Below are 22,229 nucleotides of genomic sequence, written 5' to 3' on the forward strand. Positions count from 1 at the left end.
CCGTAAGCTTGGTTAATCATACCGACAGTTTCGGTAGACGATTTCCCAAGCTTTACCGCAAATTTGATGGAATAACGCTGCTCCAAAAACTTCGGCATCGCGTTCCGTGACGTGTGTCGAGCGTGGAGGTTCGCGTTAACAGAGCTCCTCACTACACCACAGCTCAGAGCCGACTGCCTTTTTCAGCGTCGCTTGCCAACATACCCCCCTCCAATCGCAGCCCGTCAGAGCGGTGCTGGGCGCGCCTGGTGCGGCGGGAAAAAATCAGTACACTTATTTTCCGGATGAACCCTGTAAAACCGACGTTAACCGGTAGATTACATATAATAATAATATTTCAGTGAATTTTACATTGTGACCATACCTTTTTTTCCGACTGCCCCATAATGTTGCTCATTATCGATTTGTTTCAGTCCGTTATCATGTGAATATAGGTGTAATAGTTTCTAGTTTTCTTTGATAGTGATTTGAAAGTAGGACCTTTGCTGAAATGAAGTGACAGCGATACACATCCTGACTACTTTTGGCGTCATTCCTCCCATTTAAGACCTGTGGCATGAATGTTTCGATTTATTATTGCAGATGATATCTTTTTTTCTCGCTCTCTCTCGTTCTACGAAAATTCAAGTGTTTTTTAAAAACATTTTCACTAACCTTCCAGAGATACAATAAGAATTATATTGGTTATGAGGCACTGTAAAATATTTAATAAGCTGACTAGGGAATCTAAATTCAAACAAAAACCCGCAAGCCGCCGCAAGGGCACGTGGCGGGGGATATTAGGTTACCACCCGTAAAGGAGAATAAAACCACATGCAAAACAAACTATTCATTCAAATCTACGCCGGCAGAGGTGAATGCGACATTCAAGCGAATACCCTTTTGACTAACACGCATGCAAGTACATTTGCCATAAACTAACATACACATGCACCTACGAATATACCTTATATCTACGAAACGCTTAATCTTGTCATGACTTGTAAAAGGAATGAATGTCTTTAATATTTCTATAATGACTTGCATTCCTTAATATTACGATTCCTGATTGGCCGGGTAAAGAGCGAGTATTTGTATCTATCTGTACTTAAATATATCTCCTTTATCTTATATTTAGTCTGATCAACCTAAATAGTGTCGGTAATTGATCATTTCTTTAGTGCCATTGTCAAACTCGTTTGAACTGAACCTTTATAAAAGTCAAAGTCTCGCTTGTTCTTTTCGCATCTCAAGAGGCTCGCAGCCTAATTTTCCTAGAAGGCCTATCATACTCGTAAGTGAATGAATTATCTTAAGAGTTCATGCAGGCATATTAATGTACAAATAACTTGAATACACAATATATTGTTTCATAATTATATAGTGGTTGCCAAATACCTACCTCGAGAACATCCCGTGTTTCTTATTGCTGGTGGCAATATCCTCGGCCTCATGCCATCTGGACGGCTCGCAGGTGAAGCCCCGACTGAAAATAATCTCTCCCTAAAGAAATCTAAAACTTCAGCAGGTGGAAAGGATTACTCATTTTGGACACGAATGACTTTTCATAGTTCTTATGTTTATATTACTAGTGAAAGGTTTAATTATCATTTTAAAAAGCGGTACCGTTGCAGTGCTTTAATATATTATCGAATTGTCACACTATTATCAAAATGTCAATGGCTCCCAATGATAGTTTTATGGTCAAATTTTCAAGAATTCCAAAACATTTACCATCAGCTGTTTTCCTTAGACCGAAAAATGGAACGATATTGTGTTTTAGCCTACTTCAACGAAGTACACCAAATTCTTCACCATGTCAGTCACTTGATCTTATAAAAGAGCCAAGGGAAAATGTGTCCTCTTTTCATTTTCAAATATTGTGTTTGTTTACAAAGAATCCCATAATTTTTAAATTTCAAGGCCATCCAAAGATTTATAGAGACAATAGAAATATATTATTTTTGATAGAGAGCCGACACCAACTCCAATATTCATTCCTTTCAAATTAACTTATTCCTTTCCAAGTCAGTGAACCTCTTTATTTGTCCATGCAAAATGGGCAAATATATTGTCAATGAACTTAGTTTAAAACGGGATACTTCATGTGTTTATTCTTTAAGCCTGAAACGTTTGTCTAAAAATCTCCTTATACTCAAGCATACCTTTTTTAGATTAACTCTCATGGGTTTGCTCCTGTGCTCCGCTTGTCACCATGGCTGTAAAATAAGTTTGGCAGTATCTATTTTTCTTTAATAGTGATTTGAATTTGTCTCCGTCTCTTGTGCAAAGAAGCGGGGGAGATATGGATGTCCAGTGCGTAGAACACTCAGCCACTGACCAGGGAATCCGGGTTTGTTTAAAGGTGACACCTCTGAATACCCCCATCTCCATGCAAGGAGTGTGATTTTTCGGGTACCAGATCTTTCTGATGAACCATTCGTGGGGATCGAGATGGTGCGGGGGCTAACGTACTGGCTTCCCACCCTGAGGGCGCGGGTTCAAATCCCGGCGGTGTTGAATATTTTTCAGAGGTATCTCGATCCCTACTTGAGGTGCTTTGTGGAGGGCACTTTGAGGGAGTACGCCGTCCGTCGGATGGGACGTTAAACTGCGGACCCCTTGGCGCCTTTCGTAAAGAGTAGGCTAATGCCGACGCCGGGTTTCTCTCCACCCTTCATCCTTTCCTGTCCATCCCCTATGGCGCAAATGACCTTAGCTGTCGGTCGCCTCCCCTCAAAACTACTACTACTCCGAACCATTCGTGGTGTAGAGAAAGAGACAATCCTCCCTTACGAGATGTGTTAAACTAACACGCTAATGAACCTTAGTACTAATGTAGCTCTGAACCATCTAAAACTACCTTCGAGTTGTTAATTGTGAACTGGGTTCAACAAAGAAAATTTTTAAAGTTGATAATTTCTCTTTACTCTGGTTTTTATAAGTTTTATTATATCAACGTTTTTCTCCACGAATAGACAGTCCCCTTCAGAAACTGTGAGTCTACGGATTGTATTTAGAGCTGCCTATAGCGAACGGAGGGTCGGGATGGGCAGTTTAATGTATGGAAATAAGGCATGGATGTCCATTATCACTTATTATTTTTAATGCATATGTGGATTAAATAAATACATAAATCAGAGGAGGACAGCTTTTCTAAATACCACTCTTATCTTGTTCATTGTTTGTACCAGTACCCAATATGCTGACAATGACACTTCCACTTTAGCTATGATTTATGAATATTTTTGCATTGAATGCTTTCAACCATGGGTATTTTTATTCAAGGGTATTATTTCTTTCCAGTGTGAAAGTTCTTGAGCTTGGGGTTTAAAGTGGAGGATTCGGTTCGACCAAAAATATTTTTTGACTTTTTGAATCAAGAGTCCTAAATTTAAGAGGGCACTCGGTTGTGTAACTTTATTGGAGCCTGCATATAATAAAGGAAATAGCCTTTCTTATGCATACATTTTTGGACTTAAATTTTAAATTAATTTAAGGGTATGTTGACAAACATGTGCAAATAAAACTTATTCTAAATTTTTCTCTAATTATTAGAGAAAATAATTAATTAACTTGCCCGAGTACTAAATTATCACAAGTAGAGCATTTGAATCAATTTAGCACACCAGAAAGCGTGGGTTAGTAGATATCTAGAAAATTCAGGACTCAAATAATTTTACACAAAAATACATTCCAAAATTTCACTATAAATATTTCCATTTTATGAAAAGTAATCATTCTTTTGACAGTTATATTTTTTGAACTCTATGAAATTTGAAATAACTAATATTAATTCTGCCTATAAATTAGCACTTTAAACTTCCATTGCATTATTTACGTTAATATCAAGCATCTGTTGGCCGATTTTCTGAAAGTTAAATAAGACGTTTCACAATTGGCCTTGAATAGTTTATCTGTACATTTCAAAACGTATTACATATCATTGAATCATTCCATCGTAAACTGCGCTTACAGATAAAATATATTCCAAACAAAATATGCATCTGCTTTGCTCTACAAAATTATTTGATTGATGATATACAAAATTCATTCATTTGGCTCAAATACGAAAGTTAGTACGATAAAAGATTTTAATTCTATCACATCCCTTTGTATCTTAGTTAATGGAAAATTTGTATTAAATAATATGGGTAATTCAGCTTTTAATTTGAATTGTTTTATGAACGCATGAGATTGATGAGAACGCACGAGAGGGTGATTGATGGGAAGCCGTTTACACACTTGGATGATTGGCTACGGTCGATTAGTGTGCTCTGAATTGAAGCAGGTGAATGCGACAGAATTGATTTTACGCTGCAAAACCATCCTAAGATGGTTTTCGTACAGATTTGTTCTCTCAGAATTGATTCCGAGCTCTAAATGCATGGCTTGTATTGCAAGTCTCTCAAAATTTGGTGCAAAATAATTGAAATACCTTAAGCTCCAATGATTGCGGGGCATTGATAAACGATGAATTCAAGGACAGGTAAGAACTTTCACTTGAGTGAATAAATCATATTCAGAAAGACCGTCGAGATGAGTATGAGAGCACTTTAATGAGTAATCATAATGTCCTCCAAATCAACGCCTCACATTTGATTTCATATTATTCAAAGAAGGAATTTCAACGAAATTCAGGTTCTTTGATGTCATTTAAATTGGGATGTTTAATGCCTTTCAGCGTTATTCAAAATTTCGGTCGTTTATTCTCTCATAGTTTCATACAAGCCAACTTTCAGTTGAACCGTATCTTTTAACTAATTTATATATATATATATATATATATATATATATATATATATATATATATATATATATATATATATATATATATATATATATGTATATATATAATGTACAAAATGTCTAAAAAAAGAACTGGACGTTTCGATTAGGCTTAATTTACAAGAAAGAAAAAAACGAGCAACGAGGAGTAAATTATTTCCCAATTAATTTTTTTTACCCCGTTACTCGTTGTACCCAAGTGTCACGTCTTTACCATGGAAATTTAATCACGTTCTAATTGCTTTAAAAAATAATTACCTACCACCCACACTGGAATCTTCATGCTGCGCTAAAATGGGACGATTTCTTCATTCAAATTAAAAAAATGGTCAAACAAATCTGATTGAATTGAAGCACAAAAATGAACATTATTTTTGGGAATTAAATTATGACTTTTAGGGAGGTCTTGAATATAGACGGAAAATTAGGAATTAACCCTCATACGCTCTCACAGAATGGGACATTAGTGTTTATTTTGACTTATGAAATAATTGGTTAAGTTTTATGGACTGAGACATAGGAACATCACAATCACAGATATTATACGAAACAATAACATTTACTGACAAGCAATTCTTGTCATTCAAAATTGATCGTATCATACATATCTTTTACAAAGTATAGATAATTATCTCAAAAAGGGTTCAAATCGTTGAGAACTGCACTTAATTAATCGAATTTTTTGGTTAACATATTTGAAATACAGAATATGGTTAAACGCTAAGATGAGTCTTGCCAAGAAAAATAACTACTATCCACATGAGAAAACATTTATTTATACAAAATAAATACAATTCGACATCCAACATATACTGACATCAATTGATATAAACCATAGAAGACAATGCAAAATGTCATGAAATCATAAGCTGAATACGCAGATACTGTTAACATACCTTCGCTTATCAAAGAAAAAGTTTGTAAAACTTATTTGTTCTATGGTAAAAATGCGTATACCCTCATGCTCTCTTTAAAGTTTGAATAGCAGCAGTTATTGTGGCCTCATCGTTGAAAGAAATCAATGCATTAATTAGAGCTTAACTACTACCTAAAGCATACAAATATGAATACATAGATTGTAATTTAAGGAAAAATAATTATTAATATATAAATTATATTTACTCATATGGGTATGGAAAGTGATCGCGTGCATCGAGGTATCTGCCAGTCTAGAAAAGTAGTGTTTCATAAGCCAATATCATTTTACATTTCACATTGCAAGATTTTGTAGAAAGAAAATTTATGCCCAGTACTTTAATGGCTGGATTGTTTGACGTACCACACATACATTCACCAAAGAATTTTCTTGATGCCACAAACATTAAAAAGCAGAAATCCACCGAATTTTTGCTATAATTCTTTCAAGCATGAATTAAGTACCATATTATTCGCAGACTCACCGTTAAAAAGAATCGTCTACACTTGACAGAGGAAGCGACTCACGCATGCGCGCATTTAGATTTGTAGGTCTAGTGAAATGCCGGCGTGTGTGTGTATGTGGTACATATATATATATGTATATATATATATATTTATTTATTTATTTATACATATATATTTATATCTATATATTATAAATATATATACACACACACGCGTTATATATACATATATAACGTGTGTGTAATAGTGTATATACATTCAAACACAAACACCCACCATTTGGTGGACAAAAATTCATTCATATGGAAATAGATAAAAGGAATAAGGAAGACGAACACATATAAAGGACAAACACAGGAGAGCTGGGAAAGGCGGAATCGAGCAGATCACAAGCGCAAAAATATTTCCTTGACCACGACTTGAATACTGGATTTTTTGACTTGCCCGGCCAATGATATAACCACCTGAGCTATCGAGGGAACATTTCTTACTTAGAAATCTACGGGGTATTTATCCAACCGTGTGCCCCGATATATGCATGTACACGTATGTTTATATATATAACGCTCATAATTATCGGTATAGAAAGTACATTCAAATTCCATAGCCGCAAAACAATATTTTTCCCTTTATTATATCTACTTGGAAGTTACACAGACACTTTAATGTTTTAACGAAAGGTCAACCTATGCTAATATTTAATTATTTTTCAAGTTTACCACACATGGGCCCACATAATTTCAATGGCTTCTACAGGGGCATCCTAATCATAACAATCGTTAAAGTACAAGGTCATCGCCTTTGCGACTCTTTCTAACATGTATGGAACTATTATTAATACAACATTCAAAGTCATTCGCATACAAAAACCATCACTATTTCAGGAAAAATATTAAGAAATCCATTGAAAATTTTTATTCAGGAACGCAGAGTGGGACAAGAGGTAAGAATCACCTTGCTCCGCTCAGATATTAACTTCACAAATTTCCTTTAAATTCCTTTTGGGCACATGCATTCGACAATCGCTCAAGCTTTGGCGAGTGGACGCCGTCTGATAATTTCTTTTCATGGAACATCAGGTCTTGTCGAGGTGGAAGTTTGCTGGCAAAGAGTTATCATCGTGTCCGCGGAACGTGCTATTAAAGTGCACTAGGGTGTTGGAAGACTCGCAGGTGGATGCATTGCGCATGCGACCGATAACCCCACCTAAGCGACTGTCAGCTGGCAGACAGCAGCAGAAGAGGTATCGATTGTAGTGCTTGCGGAATGCTCGGCTCACGCAGTACAAAGCGATTGGGTTAATACAGGAGTTGATGAAGCTTAGGCAGAAGCCCACGATACGGAAAACGTGCCAGAAATCGTCGTACATCTCATGGGAGTAGGGGTAGAAGTTGAACCAAAGCATGAAGGTGTGGTATGGCAGGAAACATATGATGAAGATGACGACGAAGGCGAGAACCATTTTAGCGACTTTCTTCCTGGCCCGCACTTGATTGGATTGCTGCCGGGACCCATGTGTTACAGTCTCACCGGGCATGTTTCTGGTGCTGTCTTCCAGGTTCTTCGCCATCAATATGTAGAAGAAAGCAATGATGATAAGCGGAATGGCGTAGTAAGTGAGGAACTTCAGCAACACAACCGCCTGGACGTAAATCTTTTCAACCTCCTTTGGGTAAGGGTAGCACACCTGTGGGTAGTGTAGATAAATATTAACATATACATACATATTCGTGTAGTGACTATACACATTTAAGCATAAGGAAACTTTTGTAAAACATTTGTAAAAACTACCAAAGAATTGGGAAAAATAAAAATAACAGTAGCATAAATACTTTTACATTTCGACGATCATGTCACCTTCGTTAAACCAAGGAAAACGACGTTCTCGGAAGAAAGGTGAAATGTGGAGTTTTAAGACAGTAAGACTCACACGGAGAGTAGTGGAGGGGAAGTCACAGTGGTCAAATAGTCCTTTGGAGTGATTGGTTTAGACAGGGTGATTCAAAAGTTATTTGCTGTTATATGTGCCCAATTACAGGTTCACTCATCAGAACTGCCGCTCGATTCTAAAAAGATATCTATTCTGGTCACTGAGATGCATTCATCTAAGTACTCACTGCGGGAAGTAGTATGTGTATGAAGCGGTGGATTGGGGACTATATTTTTCGAAGCGCAAGAGTTTATGAGATTTCTTTTTGAAGAACAAACTGGTAGAGAAAACGGGCATTATTTATACCTTGAGGGGATGCAGGTTAAGGAATTCGGAGGATTGCAGAGTATTTGGGTGAAGTAAGGGTCTGGTGGATTTTAGTAAGCCTCGCAACTTTGCGGGACGCCTGACAGAGGTGGGTGAGATGCTAATAGGTAGTCTCTTTATTATTTCTAATGGAGTTTAAACCTCCAGAATATCACGGAGCACCAGGTTGCCAGGAGGCTAGTTGGTTGCAAGGTGATGAGGGCTGTGTTACGGTCGAAAATTGGCACCAGAAATGTGAATAGTACTTTGCTATTACGTTATCCTTCGGGATAACCACTGTTGTTGATACCGCAAGGAGCAGTGGAGGTATTCTGTACGAGTAGATTGATGTAGTGTCGTGGCGTAATTACTTCTGCGGCGGGTGGTGGAGGTCTGGTGACAACTACCGAAATTAACGTATTGTTCACGGCTTTTTATGTTTTTGTGGGTGAAATTTCAAGTGAATTAGTTTCAAAGAGAGTAATGGTAAGTAATTTATTTATTTATTTATTTATTTAGTAAAAAATTGTGCACATACAGCAGGATTGCCAATTTACAGTGACACATATAACAGGAACATATAAGGACACAAATATACAAACATCAACAAGACTATACTATTGAGGGAGGTGTGAGAGATGTGTCAGAGAAAGGTTTATAAATGTGTTGGCTGGGAGTGAGAGGGGGTCAATACTTTCGGGAAGGGAATTCAGTAAAGCGGGGAGACGGAAGAAAAGGGACCGTTTGGTGAGGGACAATCTGGGAACGGGTTGGTGGAATAAAGAGTGATCGCGGGTAACTCGGGGGGGAACTCTGAAATTGATAAGGGAAATTAGTTCAGGACAGTCGTTAATGGAGTTAAGGGTGTTATGCATGAGTTTTAAATCGGATTTTAGACGTAGAGAGGAGAGATTACAAATCGAGAGCGAGGAAAGAAGTGATTCAGTGGGCGAGTCCCGAAGATGGGGGACTCTGTACTTGACAATTTTACTGAAAAAATTAGTTATCGTGTTAAGGGTATTAAGGTTAGATAGGGCAGACATTGACCATATAGGGGAGCAGTAGGTAATTAATGGTAAGATAATGGTTGAGAAATATGCGGTTAGAGATTGTACATCTTTTATTTCTGTGTAGCGGTAAAGTAGACCTAGAAGAGACATGGCTTTGCATTTAACTGCTTTGATATGATCTGAGAAATTTAGTTTGCGATCAGTTAATACACCAAGATCCTTGACAGAAGCAACACGATTCAGAGGAACTGAATTAATTCTATAGTTAAAGGTAAGAGGAGATTTTTTTAGGGAGAGAACTAGAGTATTGCATTTATTTGAGTTTAAATTTAGCATCCATGTGCTGCACCAATCTGAAATTTTATTTAAAGCCTCCTGAAGGTGGTAGCAATCCGTGGGGGAATTAATTTCCTTAAAAATTTTGCAGTCGTCGGCATATAGTAACGTGTGGGCTAGGGAGGTCGGGACTAGGGAAGCTAAGTCATCAATGTACAGATTAAAAAGATATGGTCCGAGAATACTACCTTGAGGAACTCCAGATGTCACAGAGGACCAATGCAATGAGTCCGAGATGTAGTATGTGAAAGATATTGGGAAAGAGAAATTGAAATTTTCATTAAAAGTAGATTGGCCATAAGGCCTCTGGGGCCAAAGTAGAAAGATACTTTCATCTAACTAACCCAGATGAGAGGTATTTGTCAAAAATTGTTACAAAATGAAGAGGAATGTGACAGGAATTTTTGGGGAATTAGACTGGGAGCCACTTGAGATGCTAATACAACAAGCGAGAATTGAACTCAAAAAAAGTTTTAGAACAAACTGGTTTAAGAATGACCTTAAAGGTTATTATGGCCCCACATCATTTAGGTAGGTAACACATCCAAAGATAAGGTATGGGATATAGATTGCAGTATCGATATATGCAAATACTTTTTCTTTCCTTTGAAAATCTGGAATCATAATAGTAAGGAACCAAAGTCATTATAGAAATGTTAAAGACATTTAAGTTGCAAGTCAAGACGTTGCGTTGACGTAAGGTATGTTTTAATGTTTTACTGATATTTTATTTTTATATACATTCCTGTGAGTTAAATAGGTTATCGAATGAACTTTAAATTCGTCGCTGTGGGTGTAGATTTGCATGAATTTGTTTGTCCTATGCATGGTTTTATTCTCTTTTACGGGTGGTGATGTAAGACCCCACGCCACTCGCCCTTTATGCGGCTTGGGGGTGTAGTACTTAGTGTAGATTTAGATGTAGACATTTACTCATTCCTCGTAGCAACTGTGGGTTTTTGTCTGAATATATTTCATCAATTAACCTCTCTCATAATCCCAAAATACTTGCCGCGTATTTCAAATGTGGCCTAACTAATATATATTATCACCTTGATTTCATTATTCCATTGTATTATACTAAACATCGTCAAATGAAACTACTTACTCATAGCTGAAACGCAATTTCTTCTGTTGTGCGCTCCAAATGAATTTTTTCATAAATTTATAATATTTTATTTGTTTATATTTGTTTTTTTCCGCGCTCCACTATTTTACATCACTTCTCCATCCTCTCTCATTGTTTTTCCTAGCATTAATACCTTATTTTCTATATTTTAATCTTACCCTCGACAATGCCTGAATCACTAGAGTAATCCTCAACGACCTCTTAGCTTGTATGCACCATCTCTGTAAATCACTGTATCCTGCTATACATGGGAACAAATTACGGTTCTGCATGTGTGAAAAAATTGTTTATTAACTATTGGATTGCACGCATAAAGTTGGACCTGCAACTATAAAAACTCAATTTTTCGAGAACCACTTCTTTTTACGGATAGAAAGGGAGTCAAAAATTCATTTGATCACTTTTTCTTTGGTGAGAAAACAACTTGGTTCTTGTATTAATTTGGTGAAAGGTATCATGTCGACGACAATCTTAAAATCTGATAACATAATATCCCCTTGTGTAAACCTAGCCTTCCACAAAGCTTTAAAAATTTTTATTTTAATAAGTTTGCTGCGTTAAATAATGGGAATATAAAGAGGTCAAGTAGTCATCTTTCCCTGTTTGCTCTTTTGCCCTAATGTAGCGGAAGCGTCTCCTCATCTTTGTCATCGCTTGAATACACAAATTATGACTAAGAGCCCAATAAACACTGGCGTGCTATATTACTGATATCGATTTATGTGGTAATTAGCAACGTTTCATTCCCCTTGTTGGGGTGACAGTGAGTAATATAATACGGTTTGGCAATTTATGTGGTTCGCGGAGAATTCATGAGCCTTTTGGCCGCACGATTAAGGCTGAAAAACGTTTATTTTTTTATGACCGCACAATGATAACCTTAAAAGAAACCGATTATCGAGATGATAATTTACTTTTACACTTTCACCTCTTTTTTTCATCATGGCATTGTCAATCGTCTTCGTAGCTTTTGAGGACAGTTATCAAGGGCTATTTATTGCTATTTATGCTGGAGGGGCGCGTGAATGGCAAAGTATATGGGGGAACACAAAGATTGCATTTAATGGAGTAGACCATAGAAAAGTGCCGGGTGCAGGAATCAAGGAATTATGGAAAATAAGCCTGAGAAGCCTGAAAAATAGTGGAAGTCTGCCAACCGTGCTGCAGCTAACTAATCTTTGCATTTTATGAATAGAATAGAATGTTCACTATGGTTTATTTATATTTTATTTATAAGTTTTTTTAAAGATATTTATGCATTCAGATTAGAACACATTAACATTGACTGTAGAAATTAGCTTCATGTATCAGAAAAGCATTTGCGAAGAGCAAATATAATTTGGTTAAAAAAATATATTAAGATTTAAAAGAGAAAAAGCACGTATACTTAGCATCATAATGAGCCACGAAAACATCTAATATTCTATCTGAAATAAGAAAATTGAAACAAAACAAACCAAAAACATAGATCTTTCCCTACAGATGTCGTTTACAGCTTTTGATTTTGCGTTTTCGCAAACTGAGGAAACAACACGTAGACTTGCTATCGCAAACAGCGTTATTATACTATGTAGCATGCTGCTGAAGATATAAAATATTTTTCATCTACTACGAATCACAGCCAACCGTTAAAGTCGAATTCTTTGTGGGAAGTCGATGCTCCTACTCCAAAATGTTCAAGAAACTGAAAGAATGTTCCATTCCCTGCAGGCTGAAATAAATCTGCAAACCGAGATGGCACGGAAAGACAAAGAAATCACCAGCAAAAAATATGAGTAATACCACTAGACGAAACCAATTATTACAGAGTACGTGTCTGTTGATTAGGAACCTCTGAAATCTTCAAACAAAGGAGACAGATTTTGAGACGACGCAGATAAACCTTAACCAATATGACGATATTAGATTACACTTGGAATTAAAGAGACTTCATTATAAGTCAAGCAATGTGTTCAAGATATGGAAAAAACAAGCGGCCTTAAAAAAATCTTCCCATAATGTCAAAGGAAAGACTTAGGACCTGGAATGATTGAAAGGATATTAGCCAAATCTCTAAAAAATGCACACAAAATACATAAATTGATTTGTTATGAGCTTACTTATTCGTTCTAATTAATACGAGGTTTGATAAGTATATCTAAATAATTGATTTATTTAACCGGAAGAAATTCGGAAAATGCTGCGACTATTAATCCAACATAGTCATCCGCTGATTTTTACCTAAATAAAAAAATTCAGTGCAAAAATTATCCTACTTCAACTGGATGGATTTACTGTCGTAGTTTAAGTGTGTGTCAACTATAGGTTTCCAAGAGGGTAAAATGTTTTGCCTCCTCATTTACGGATTCTAAATCTGCTAAAATTGAATACTTTGAGGAATTTTTTACTTTATTTATTAAATATAAATATGCCTATCAGATTTGTCTAATACCAATTTTTTCATCTCACGAGTGAGTGACTTTCATTTAATAAATAACTCATTGCATCTAATTATGTTCACCAAAACGTTACTTTCTACACAATCGTTTGCTTAACAAATAGATTACACGAAAAAAGAAACGATAACAACATTTGGTAAATTCAAAGAGACCGAAACAAGTTAATCTAATCCCTCAATTTAAAGTTAATGACCTATATAATGCAAATGGGGTCCTAGATTAAATAAACTTTATTGATTTAAAAAATGGAGTATACTCGGAAAGGTAAATAAAGTTTTTATCCAAATATTTTGCACACATGAAAACGGTTATTCCAAAGATTTTATAAATGGTAAATACATCAAGCCATAACTATTTAGTTCGAGTTTTAAAAGGTGATGTTGACAAAAATAATTTGAATTCCGACGCTTTTGACTCAATCAGTTGAGATTTTTTAATATTAAAGCTTCATGAGTTACATCAATCTACCTTCTTTTCCAATCAATAATGATAACGCATTGAAGAGTTTTGTCATTTTTACGGGACATTTCAACATGATAATATATTTTATGAATGTTTACTCAGGATATAACTTCGCATTTAATCGATCATAATTTCCAATTTGATCGCCAACAATTGTAGTAGAATGGCTTTTACCTCCGTAAAATTTGAAATATGTACCTTTGTTTCATTTCTGATTGTAATTTTTTTCTGACAAAAATATGTATTTATTTATTCGTCGCATTTCTGTAAAATTTCAAAAATTTAGGACAAAAAGTGAAATCATCCGCGTAAAGATTAACCACCGACAATATCATTAATAGAGGGAAAATATACCATCATGTGCACTGAGATTTAAAATTCACTATGCAAATGCTTCGGAGGAAGAGGATTTGGAGAGGATGTATCCAATCAAGACTACGCTAAATAGAAGAATTAAGACCATTTTATTGCAATTTTAGCGCCTTGCACAATTGAAAGTTACCCTCGCGGCACCTCCCACAGTTTATTGGACTTTGCAGGAGATTTCAAGTTCTTCCATAGTAAATTATAAACGGAAATAATGGAAATATTTTTTGCTGATTCGAACCGCAGCTATAATCTCTAATGGTAAAACATTTTAAATCCCAGCTGCCTTATATCCAAATTAAAAGTCAAACATATTGATAACATTTCAATCATTAAATTATTTCATTTATTTATTCATAGCTTGGTGACACAGGATAAGTGTGCTTCACACATTGCCAGAGAATGTTGCTACAAAAGTTTGCATTTTCTCACCTGAATGCTACCGGCATTAACAGGGTGGATTTATAAAACCGAATCATAAAAAAGTTATTCAAAGATTGACAATGGTAAGCGGTGCGTTCAGAGATTTAATTTCATTGATTGCCGGATGTAATTTTTCCGACGAAAAGGTTTAGTTGTGCGACCGCTCATACGGGAATTCGTATGATGGCCAGAGGTTACGTGAAAGTAGACGGCTGTGCGAATGTTTTGTGAAAGAATATTCTACACTGAAAAGTAGTCTGTGGAGTGAAGAAGAAAGCAACACATACAACGTGAAAGGTTACACGGCGAGGGGCATTGTGAATGGGAGCGGATTTGCGTTGTTTTTATTTATACCAATTTGAAAACAGACAAGTTTATCTTTTTCATCGGACTATAAGTAGTAAGGAGTAAAAACCACATCCACGAGCATACCAGCACTGAGTGGTGTAAAATCTCCCTAGGTAGGAATCGAACCCGCGACCTCAGGGTTGTCAGACGAAGACATTATCCTGCCGCCACAGGTTAAAGCCTTTGTGGAAATGAAGTTGTCTCTAATGATTTTAGGGTATTTGTGAAAAAATGGTGAACAATGCTTGAGGAGGGATTACGTGCACACATGATTGTTCATGAGGGATATAATGATTTCCAATTTCGGTAGACTTTTCATGTACTACCTATAAGAACGTGGCGAGTAAATATTTGAATGGTAGTTTGTTTATAGTAGATTGAGGAGCTATTTTATTATATTTCAATTGTGCACACCATTGTATGAAACATTGATGTTGAAATCGGAAACTGAAGCAAAAAAATATGGACTTAAACCATATTTTGCTTTCTGCTAGGTTAATCCGTACGAGTAATGTTCTGTTTCGAGTTCTTCTTATGTCAAATTGAACAGTTTATTAGACATATCGCATTAAAATCAATCCTGCTGTTAAGTTGCAGCTCCTAATCCTTCAATCGCACATCTTTAAAATACTCTCCAATAATTCCTAGGAGCGGCTAACCATGACGTCTTTACCACAGAATTTTTTTATGCAAACCCCTATGAAATAAGAGGTGCACCATGCATTTATAAAGAACACATGCTAAGTTTTCCATCCTTTTAATAAGTAGCGGAACGAAACACCAGTACTTTGATATGCAACCACTCAGTTTTCGGATTAATTTTTTAATAACCGCAAGTGTTCATTTAAGAGTTTGCACGAGGGTACATAATTTTGAACGCCGTGTGAATTGGACAAGCACAAACATACGCTGCTCGGGAGATTCCGCTAATGAGGAGGTCCCAAGGGAGCTGAATCCGCATCACACGTCACTTAGCGGCAGCTGGGACCAAATTTTGTCATTGACATCTGCCATTTAAATGAACTTCAGTGGTGGCTAAATAAAGCAAATTTAAAATTTTAGACCACTAAAGTTAAAAAAAAATCGTGGTTATCTGTGATTATGTGGCCCTTCGGGCCAGATTGCATTTGACGCCAGGAGTTTCGTATATGAATATATCAGTTTAATGTTATTTGCTTGTTCTAATATGATTAATATAAATACTGGCTTATGAGGCATTGGATTCCGTATCGAATTTCACGTAGCAAAAATGATTGGGGGTGACAATGTCTCGAAAGAATTTGAGAAGAAACAATTGATGTGAAAGGACCCTATTTTGCGTCATTACGGATTATTTAGATGCAAATTTTGGGGATTTAAGAAAGGGAAATAATAAAATAGCTGAATAAAGGTAATACAATAACCATTAATTAAGTAGGGTAAGGAATTCTACAAAAAAGGCATGGTTTGAGGTTAAATTTTTGGGAACAAAGGCAATTATTATTACAAACTTTCCATTGCGATTCTGAACTTTACTCAAGGTCTTTTGAGTACAACACTACCGCAATAGGCAATGTTACCACTGAAATCGCTCTCTCTGGGCTTTTATTGGTTGAGTTTTCTGGTAATCTAATGCAGTGACAGGTAGGCATCTACTTACGGTCCATAACAATTCCATACAGAATAAACAAGACAGATGCAAGTTTTAGACATTAAACCGATTTAAAAATGGGATAATTTGTGATCATTCTGTCCCTATCTGTATCATATAGAATTTACTTTATTGCTTCTGATATATTGGCAGCACTGTCATTAATCTAATTGGTTAACGAGAGCTTATCGAGTGACTCTGTTTGACAAAACGCTGTTATTTAGGGAGGCTTAAGCCATGCACTCATTTTGTACCATGATTACGGAGTATATTTATGGAGTGTATTATTACGGAGTGTATTATCATGCCCCAAAGTGCTTGGAGCATAATAATACAAGTTATGCGTTCCTATCTATTTATTGCGTCGGGAATTGATCTCACTGCTGTGGAAACGATGGGAAAAGATTGGATTAAAATTATCAGAATCGTCTTTCAATCAAGATACGTATGTAAATATTTTGAATGAGTGACCCAAAATTCTGGATGCTTATTCATCAAATCAGGCCTGCGGATAAGTTTCCCGGCCAAATTAAGTCTTACAAAAAATACTAGAATTTTTATTGGGTTCCCAGGCAAGCTATACCTTTCAAAATATACTAGAATTAGCCAAAAGTTCTTAAAAAACATTCAAATTGTTTATTTCCGCGTTAAAGGTATGGAGATCCTCTTATTCTAGAAGCTAATAATATCAATCTGAAGAGTAGATCAAAATATGCAGAATCCATTGATAGATATTTCGTCAATAACACCTTCGAAAAGTTTGACTGTACATTGGGTAATAATAATAAATCATAATAATTGTCACTCCAAACAGAAACATTAGGGTTATCTCACCAATGAGGATTTAAGAAAGACTGAGACTGAGTTACTATTTATATTTTTATTTTAAAGGAACCAGGCTGATAAATAATTACATTTTTATGTACAAATAAACGAAAAGTGAGTGCCCTGTCGCACAGAAAATTTAGTCCCACTCATAAATAAAGAGAATATACAAAGGTAGGAAGGCCAATTGAAGCATTATAACATTATTTTGATTTGAAAACATTCAATTTTCCTTCATAATAATCACGAGTAAACGATTTTGACGATGGGCATTTATCACGAACTTTGCTAAGAGACAAAAAAATAATGCCAAGCATCAAGGACAGATATAGTTTAAACTTCCCGTAGAAACCTAACACAAATAGCAAAGAATGAGAAAGTTTTCTCACATCTTATATCAATGGTACGTAACCATTGATTTATTCTTAGGTGTAACATGAATGGCACGATGATACTTCCTAGGCCTTAACTTCGACGATGAAAGAAAGGAACTGAAGAGGCCTTTGTCAAAAATGGCATATAGCCACCCAAGAATTTATCCCCAAGCTAACTGATGAAAAATTATTAATTGACAAATGTGTGGGAAAAATAACCAAGCATTAACAAAAAAGAATTCAGCAAGAATCTACGAGGGTCATCCGGAAAGTAGTACCCGTTCGTGCCGCATGAAGTGCTGACGACGCGAGTAGCCGCTGGACGAGGTCAGATAGCTTCAGTGGCTTGTCTGCCTTCTCTGAGCCAAGTTGCGTGACGCTAGCATTGCCTGTGTTGTTTCTGTGATTGTTTACAATGTTTAAAAAAATTGAGAACGCCGCCAGTTGTGAAGTGAGGGCAGTGATTAAATTCCTCAATGCAAGAAACGTTCGCCCATGAGATATTCATCGCCAATTAAAGGAGGTGTATGGAGACAATGTAATGGACGAGTCGTCTGTTCGGCGGTGGTGTCGCAACTTCAACATGGGGAGGGGGAACACACACGACGATGAGCGTTCGGAGAGACCGTCTGTCATTACAGACCAACTGGTGAGCTCAGTTGACGAATTCGTGAGGAACGATCGGCGCGTCACAATTGATGACATCTGTGAGCATTTTCCCAATGTTTCTCGAACAATTGTTCATGAAATTGTTAAACACCATCTGCATTATGCAAAAATTTGTGCAAGATGGGTCCCTCGCGTATCTCAATGAGCTGGCGGCGAAGGACTATGCAGCAGGAAAACAGAAACTTGTCACACGTTATGACAAATGCCTTAATTTGCTTGGAGATTATGTTGAGAAGTAGTTTAAAGTATCCTCTTTCAAATAAAATTTTTTATGTTTGTTAATATTTACTTTTGTGTCTTTATTTCACGAACGGGTACTACTTTCCGGATGACCCTCGTATTTTAAAAATGCGACAACCAACGAAGTGAGAAAAAGGTGTAACGTTTTCAGGTAATAATATTCAACAACAGTCAGAAAAGTTATCCAGATTACCAATTCTATAACAGGATAATTAGAAGTCTTTACTAATACAGAGAAATTGAATCACGCCTCATGAGTGAGCAGTAGAATTCCAGGATGAACACAAAATCTTAGTGTAGAAGTAACACCAAAGAAAATGGTTCCTTGTGAAGAGAGAAGAAGAGCCTCATAGGCTGAACTTTTTATGACGCCAAGTTAGCAATACTGCTGTTGCTGCTTAGAATTTATCTTTACTGTATTTGATTATATATGTAAAATTAAAAAAAACTGTGATTATAATAATGCTTAAATGTTTTCATAACTATTCAGAAGAAAATATTGAATGGCACTAGACATTTTATGTGTTGCATTAACTATATTAAGATCAAGAATTTTGTGCTCAAAGTGAACGGAAACTAAAACTCAATCTTTCCGAATTTGATATTTTGCTCAAAAGCAATTTCATTTTTGTAAAAGAGGACTTTGGGAGCAGTGGATATTTTTTACAATGCTCTAATTGCAATTTCAAGGTTGATTTCTCTTACAAGAACATCTTATTCCACGATTTATTGATAGACTGGCTTTATAGATACCCAGGAAGATTTTCGTGAGAAAAAACACATGAAGCATTTCATCACATGTTACTGAAGTGAATTTCAGCAAATACTTAAAGGGAATATTCTCATTTAATTGGGTTGAATCATGTCTAGTCTAGCGTACTTCCATCTTGGGAGAGGCCAAAGTACTTACGAACACACAGCCGGAGGACATTACCTGTATACTTCCGTTGTACGTCAACTCTATCTCATACGAACGAACGTGAGAAAAGATGGCTGACGGCATGGCAAAGATGAGCGCGAGGATCCATATTCCGACGGCGGACATGATCGTGAGGGGACCGCTGGAGAGGCGGCCCACATGCCTTCGCATAGGGTTCACGATGGCGCAGTACCTCTCGGCGCTCAGAGCGGTCAGCGTGAACACGGAAACACCGATGGACACGTCTTTGGCGCACTCGGACAACTTGCAGATGAGCTCGCCGTACGGCCATGACTCCACCGTGTAGACCGTGGATGTGAATGGCACGCAAGTGAGGATGACGAGCAGGTCGCCCAGCGCGAGGCTGAAGATGTACGTGTTGGGAATGTTGCGCATGTTCCGATTCCTCAGGAAGATGAGCACAAGAGTACCGTTTCCCAGGACGCCCACCACGAAGATGAGAGCGAACAGGATGGGGACGATGTACGTCTCGGGCCGCTGGCCGTAAGGGACGTACTCCCCCTCGGACTCGCCCTCGTTCGGGGAGCAGCAGTTCCTCATCTCGGACACAGGAGTTGTTCGAGTCTCGCCGTCGGCCATGTGGAGTAGATTTTAGTATCCCGTGTGACGTTTCTTTAGTCGTTGGCTGTTTGTAGGAAATTTGGTTGAGCGAAGGACGTCTCTGGGCGGAAATACAATAGTACCTCCCTTATGGAATCCAACTGCATGTAATTCGTAGGGCCTCTGATCTGGAGGTGAAATCTAACCTGCAAGATAAAATGAGTATGGTTATTTTTTATGACCAAGCATATATCAAATATATCTATGGCCGAAGAAGACTGTATCTCCTTGGATATTGGTTGGGGCTATTGGAGTGGTGAGGGGTTGTTTTCGGATGAAGCCTCAGGGTGCTCGCAGCTTCAAACAAATGGTGTAATATTTCAGTTACCAAAGTTTCCTGAGGAGCCCAGGGAAGGGAAATGGCTTCCCTAACAGGATAGGGCTTTCGAGGTAGATTTCAACCACTAATATCAAAACCAAACTCCAGGTAAATTACCGTGGCCTGGTCATAGTTTAGCCATTATGGCGTGCGCTGGTCAACCCGTTAGGACTCCTCTCCTTGAAGCACGACCATAACATGGACAACTTACACAAAAATTAAATCACTTGGCACATTATTAGGGAATCACTCAATTCTATAACATGCGAAAAAGAATTCTTAGCAATGCAACTAAAGTCATTGAAAGGTTTTGAAAAATACTCGGTTATATTCCATAAATGTTTCGATCCTGAAAATATATTCGCATAAAACTTTGCCGGAAGTTTAATCTCGAATGGAATAAATATATTGTTAGCAATGTTTAGGAATAGATTACGATCGCGTAGTTCAAAGGTTTTTGACTCAGTTTAAAATGTAATTCAGGAGTGTCACTTGAGCTTGTTGCAATTGGATATATGTTACATCCTTCATTTCATGTTTCCTATCTTTTTATGAACTAAATTTTAGTAAAAAAATTTCAAATGGGTATACATTTCCTTAACTTCTGCGATAGTTTTCGACTTCAAATATAATTCAATGAAAAAATTTTGAATTGGTACCTGCCATATCTTATCCTTATAAAAGAGATAAATATTACTAAAATATACATTTTGTAACTCTTTTAATGTAAACACAAAACTGGCTATACATGATCACAGAAGAGGCATTGAAGTTATCAACAGCATATGTAATTAATATAAAAAATAGAGTCATGATAGCAAGATTAATTTATAAGTATGACCTTTCCTTTTGATGGAATTTTTCATTGCTATAATTTGTCTCACAAACACCTGCTACACCGTATTTCCTTTCAAAAAATGCTCCTACCAGGAGTTTTAAATAAGCAAACACTGTTACTCTATGACTCAATGAATGAAAAATAAAAATTATTTAGAAATTAAGGTGAATAAAACAGATAAATATTTTGGGAACATTTCTGTTTTGAGTGAAAATAAAGACCCTTGGGAAGAAAGAAGAAATCTCCGATCCATATCCGCGGAATCATTTACGAGTAGATATGGTGGTCCTGTCTTTATTATATTTTTTTGGATTACTTGGAAAACGAGATGAAATTCCAGTCCTCACTTACCAAAGAGATCTCCGTCAGGGAAATTATATTCTGGAAACTTAACTCATCTCGTTTTCTCGTCTCCCTTCACCGCTTTTCTCCTTTTCCATTTGGAAATTTTAGCATAGTTACATTCTCAATTCTTTCTTGAATTTTTCAAACGGATATTCGAGAATTTCTAAGCCTGATAATTTTTTCCCCATATCTTCTTTTCCTTCGGATTATTTATGAATAATCGCCAGATGCTAGAATCTAGAATTTTGCAACCAGGCTTGCAAAGGAATAAAGGAATTTAAGTAATGGCATTCAAGCATTCTCTTTCCTGCGGGTATATAGATCAGCATTCTAAATATCTCATTGACGGCGAAAAGCTGCGATTAATGTATTTCCCTTGATGACCTTTAATTTCCTAATAAAGTGGAATAAAATAGTTAGTTAATTGTTATAATATTTATATAATCATTATTTAATAATGTACAACAGTTCTCAACCGAAATATCGTGTTCATAGGTGAGCGTAGAGAGCTCACCTAGTGCTTAGCCCAGTGCCGTGTGAATTTTTCACAC

At 36.6% G+C, this 22,229-nt stretch overlaps 1 protein-coding gene across 1 annotated transcript in view; it reads right to left on the bottom strand.

The window, feature by feature from the left end:
- Window positions 1–6,903: 6,903 nt before the first annotated feature.
- Window positions 6,904–22,229, bottom strand: part of LOC139686148 (neuropeptide CCHamide-1 receptor-like) — a 151,431-nt gene continuing 136,105 nt past the window's right edge. Inside the window, exons 2-4 of the mRNA XM_071583334.1 lie at window positions 19,608–20,322; window positions 12,644–12,677; window positions 6,904–7,837 (exon numbers count right to left, since the gene is read on the bottom strand). Coding sequence (XP_071439435.1) covers window positions 7,226–7,837; window positions 12,644–12,677; window positions 19,608–20,155 — 1,194 coding nt within the window. The 5' untranslated portion in view covers window positions 20,156–20,322 and the 3' untranslated portion in view covers window positions 6,904–7,225. The remainder of the gene's footprint in view (window positions 7,838–12,643; window positions 12,678–19,607; window positions 20,323–22,229) is intronic.

This window comes from Hetaerina americana, unplaced genomic scaffold (genome assembly GCF_022747635.1).
Source record: "Hetaerina americana unplaced genomic scaffold, ioHetAmer1.1.p SCAF_13, whole genome shotgun sequence".
Taxonomy (NCBI): domain Eukaryota; kingdom Metazoa; phylum Arthropoda; class Insecta; order Odonata; family Calopterygidae; genus Hetaerina; species Hetaerina americana.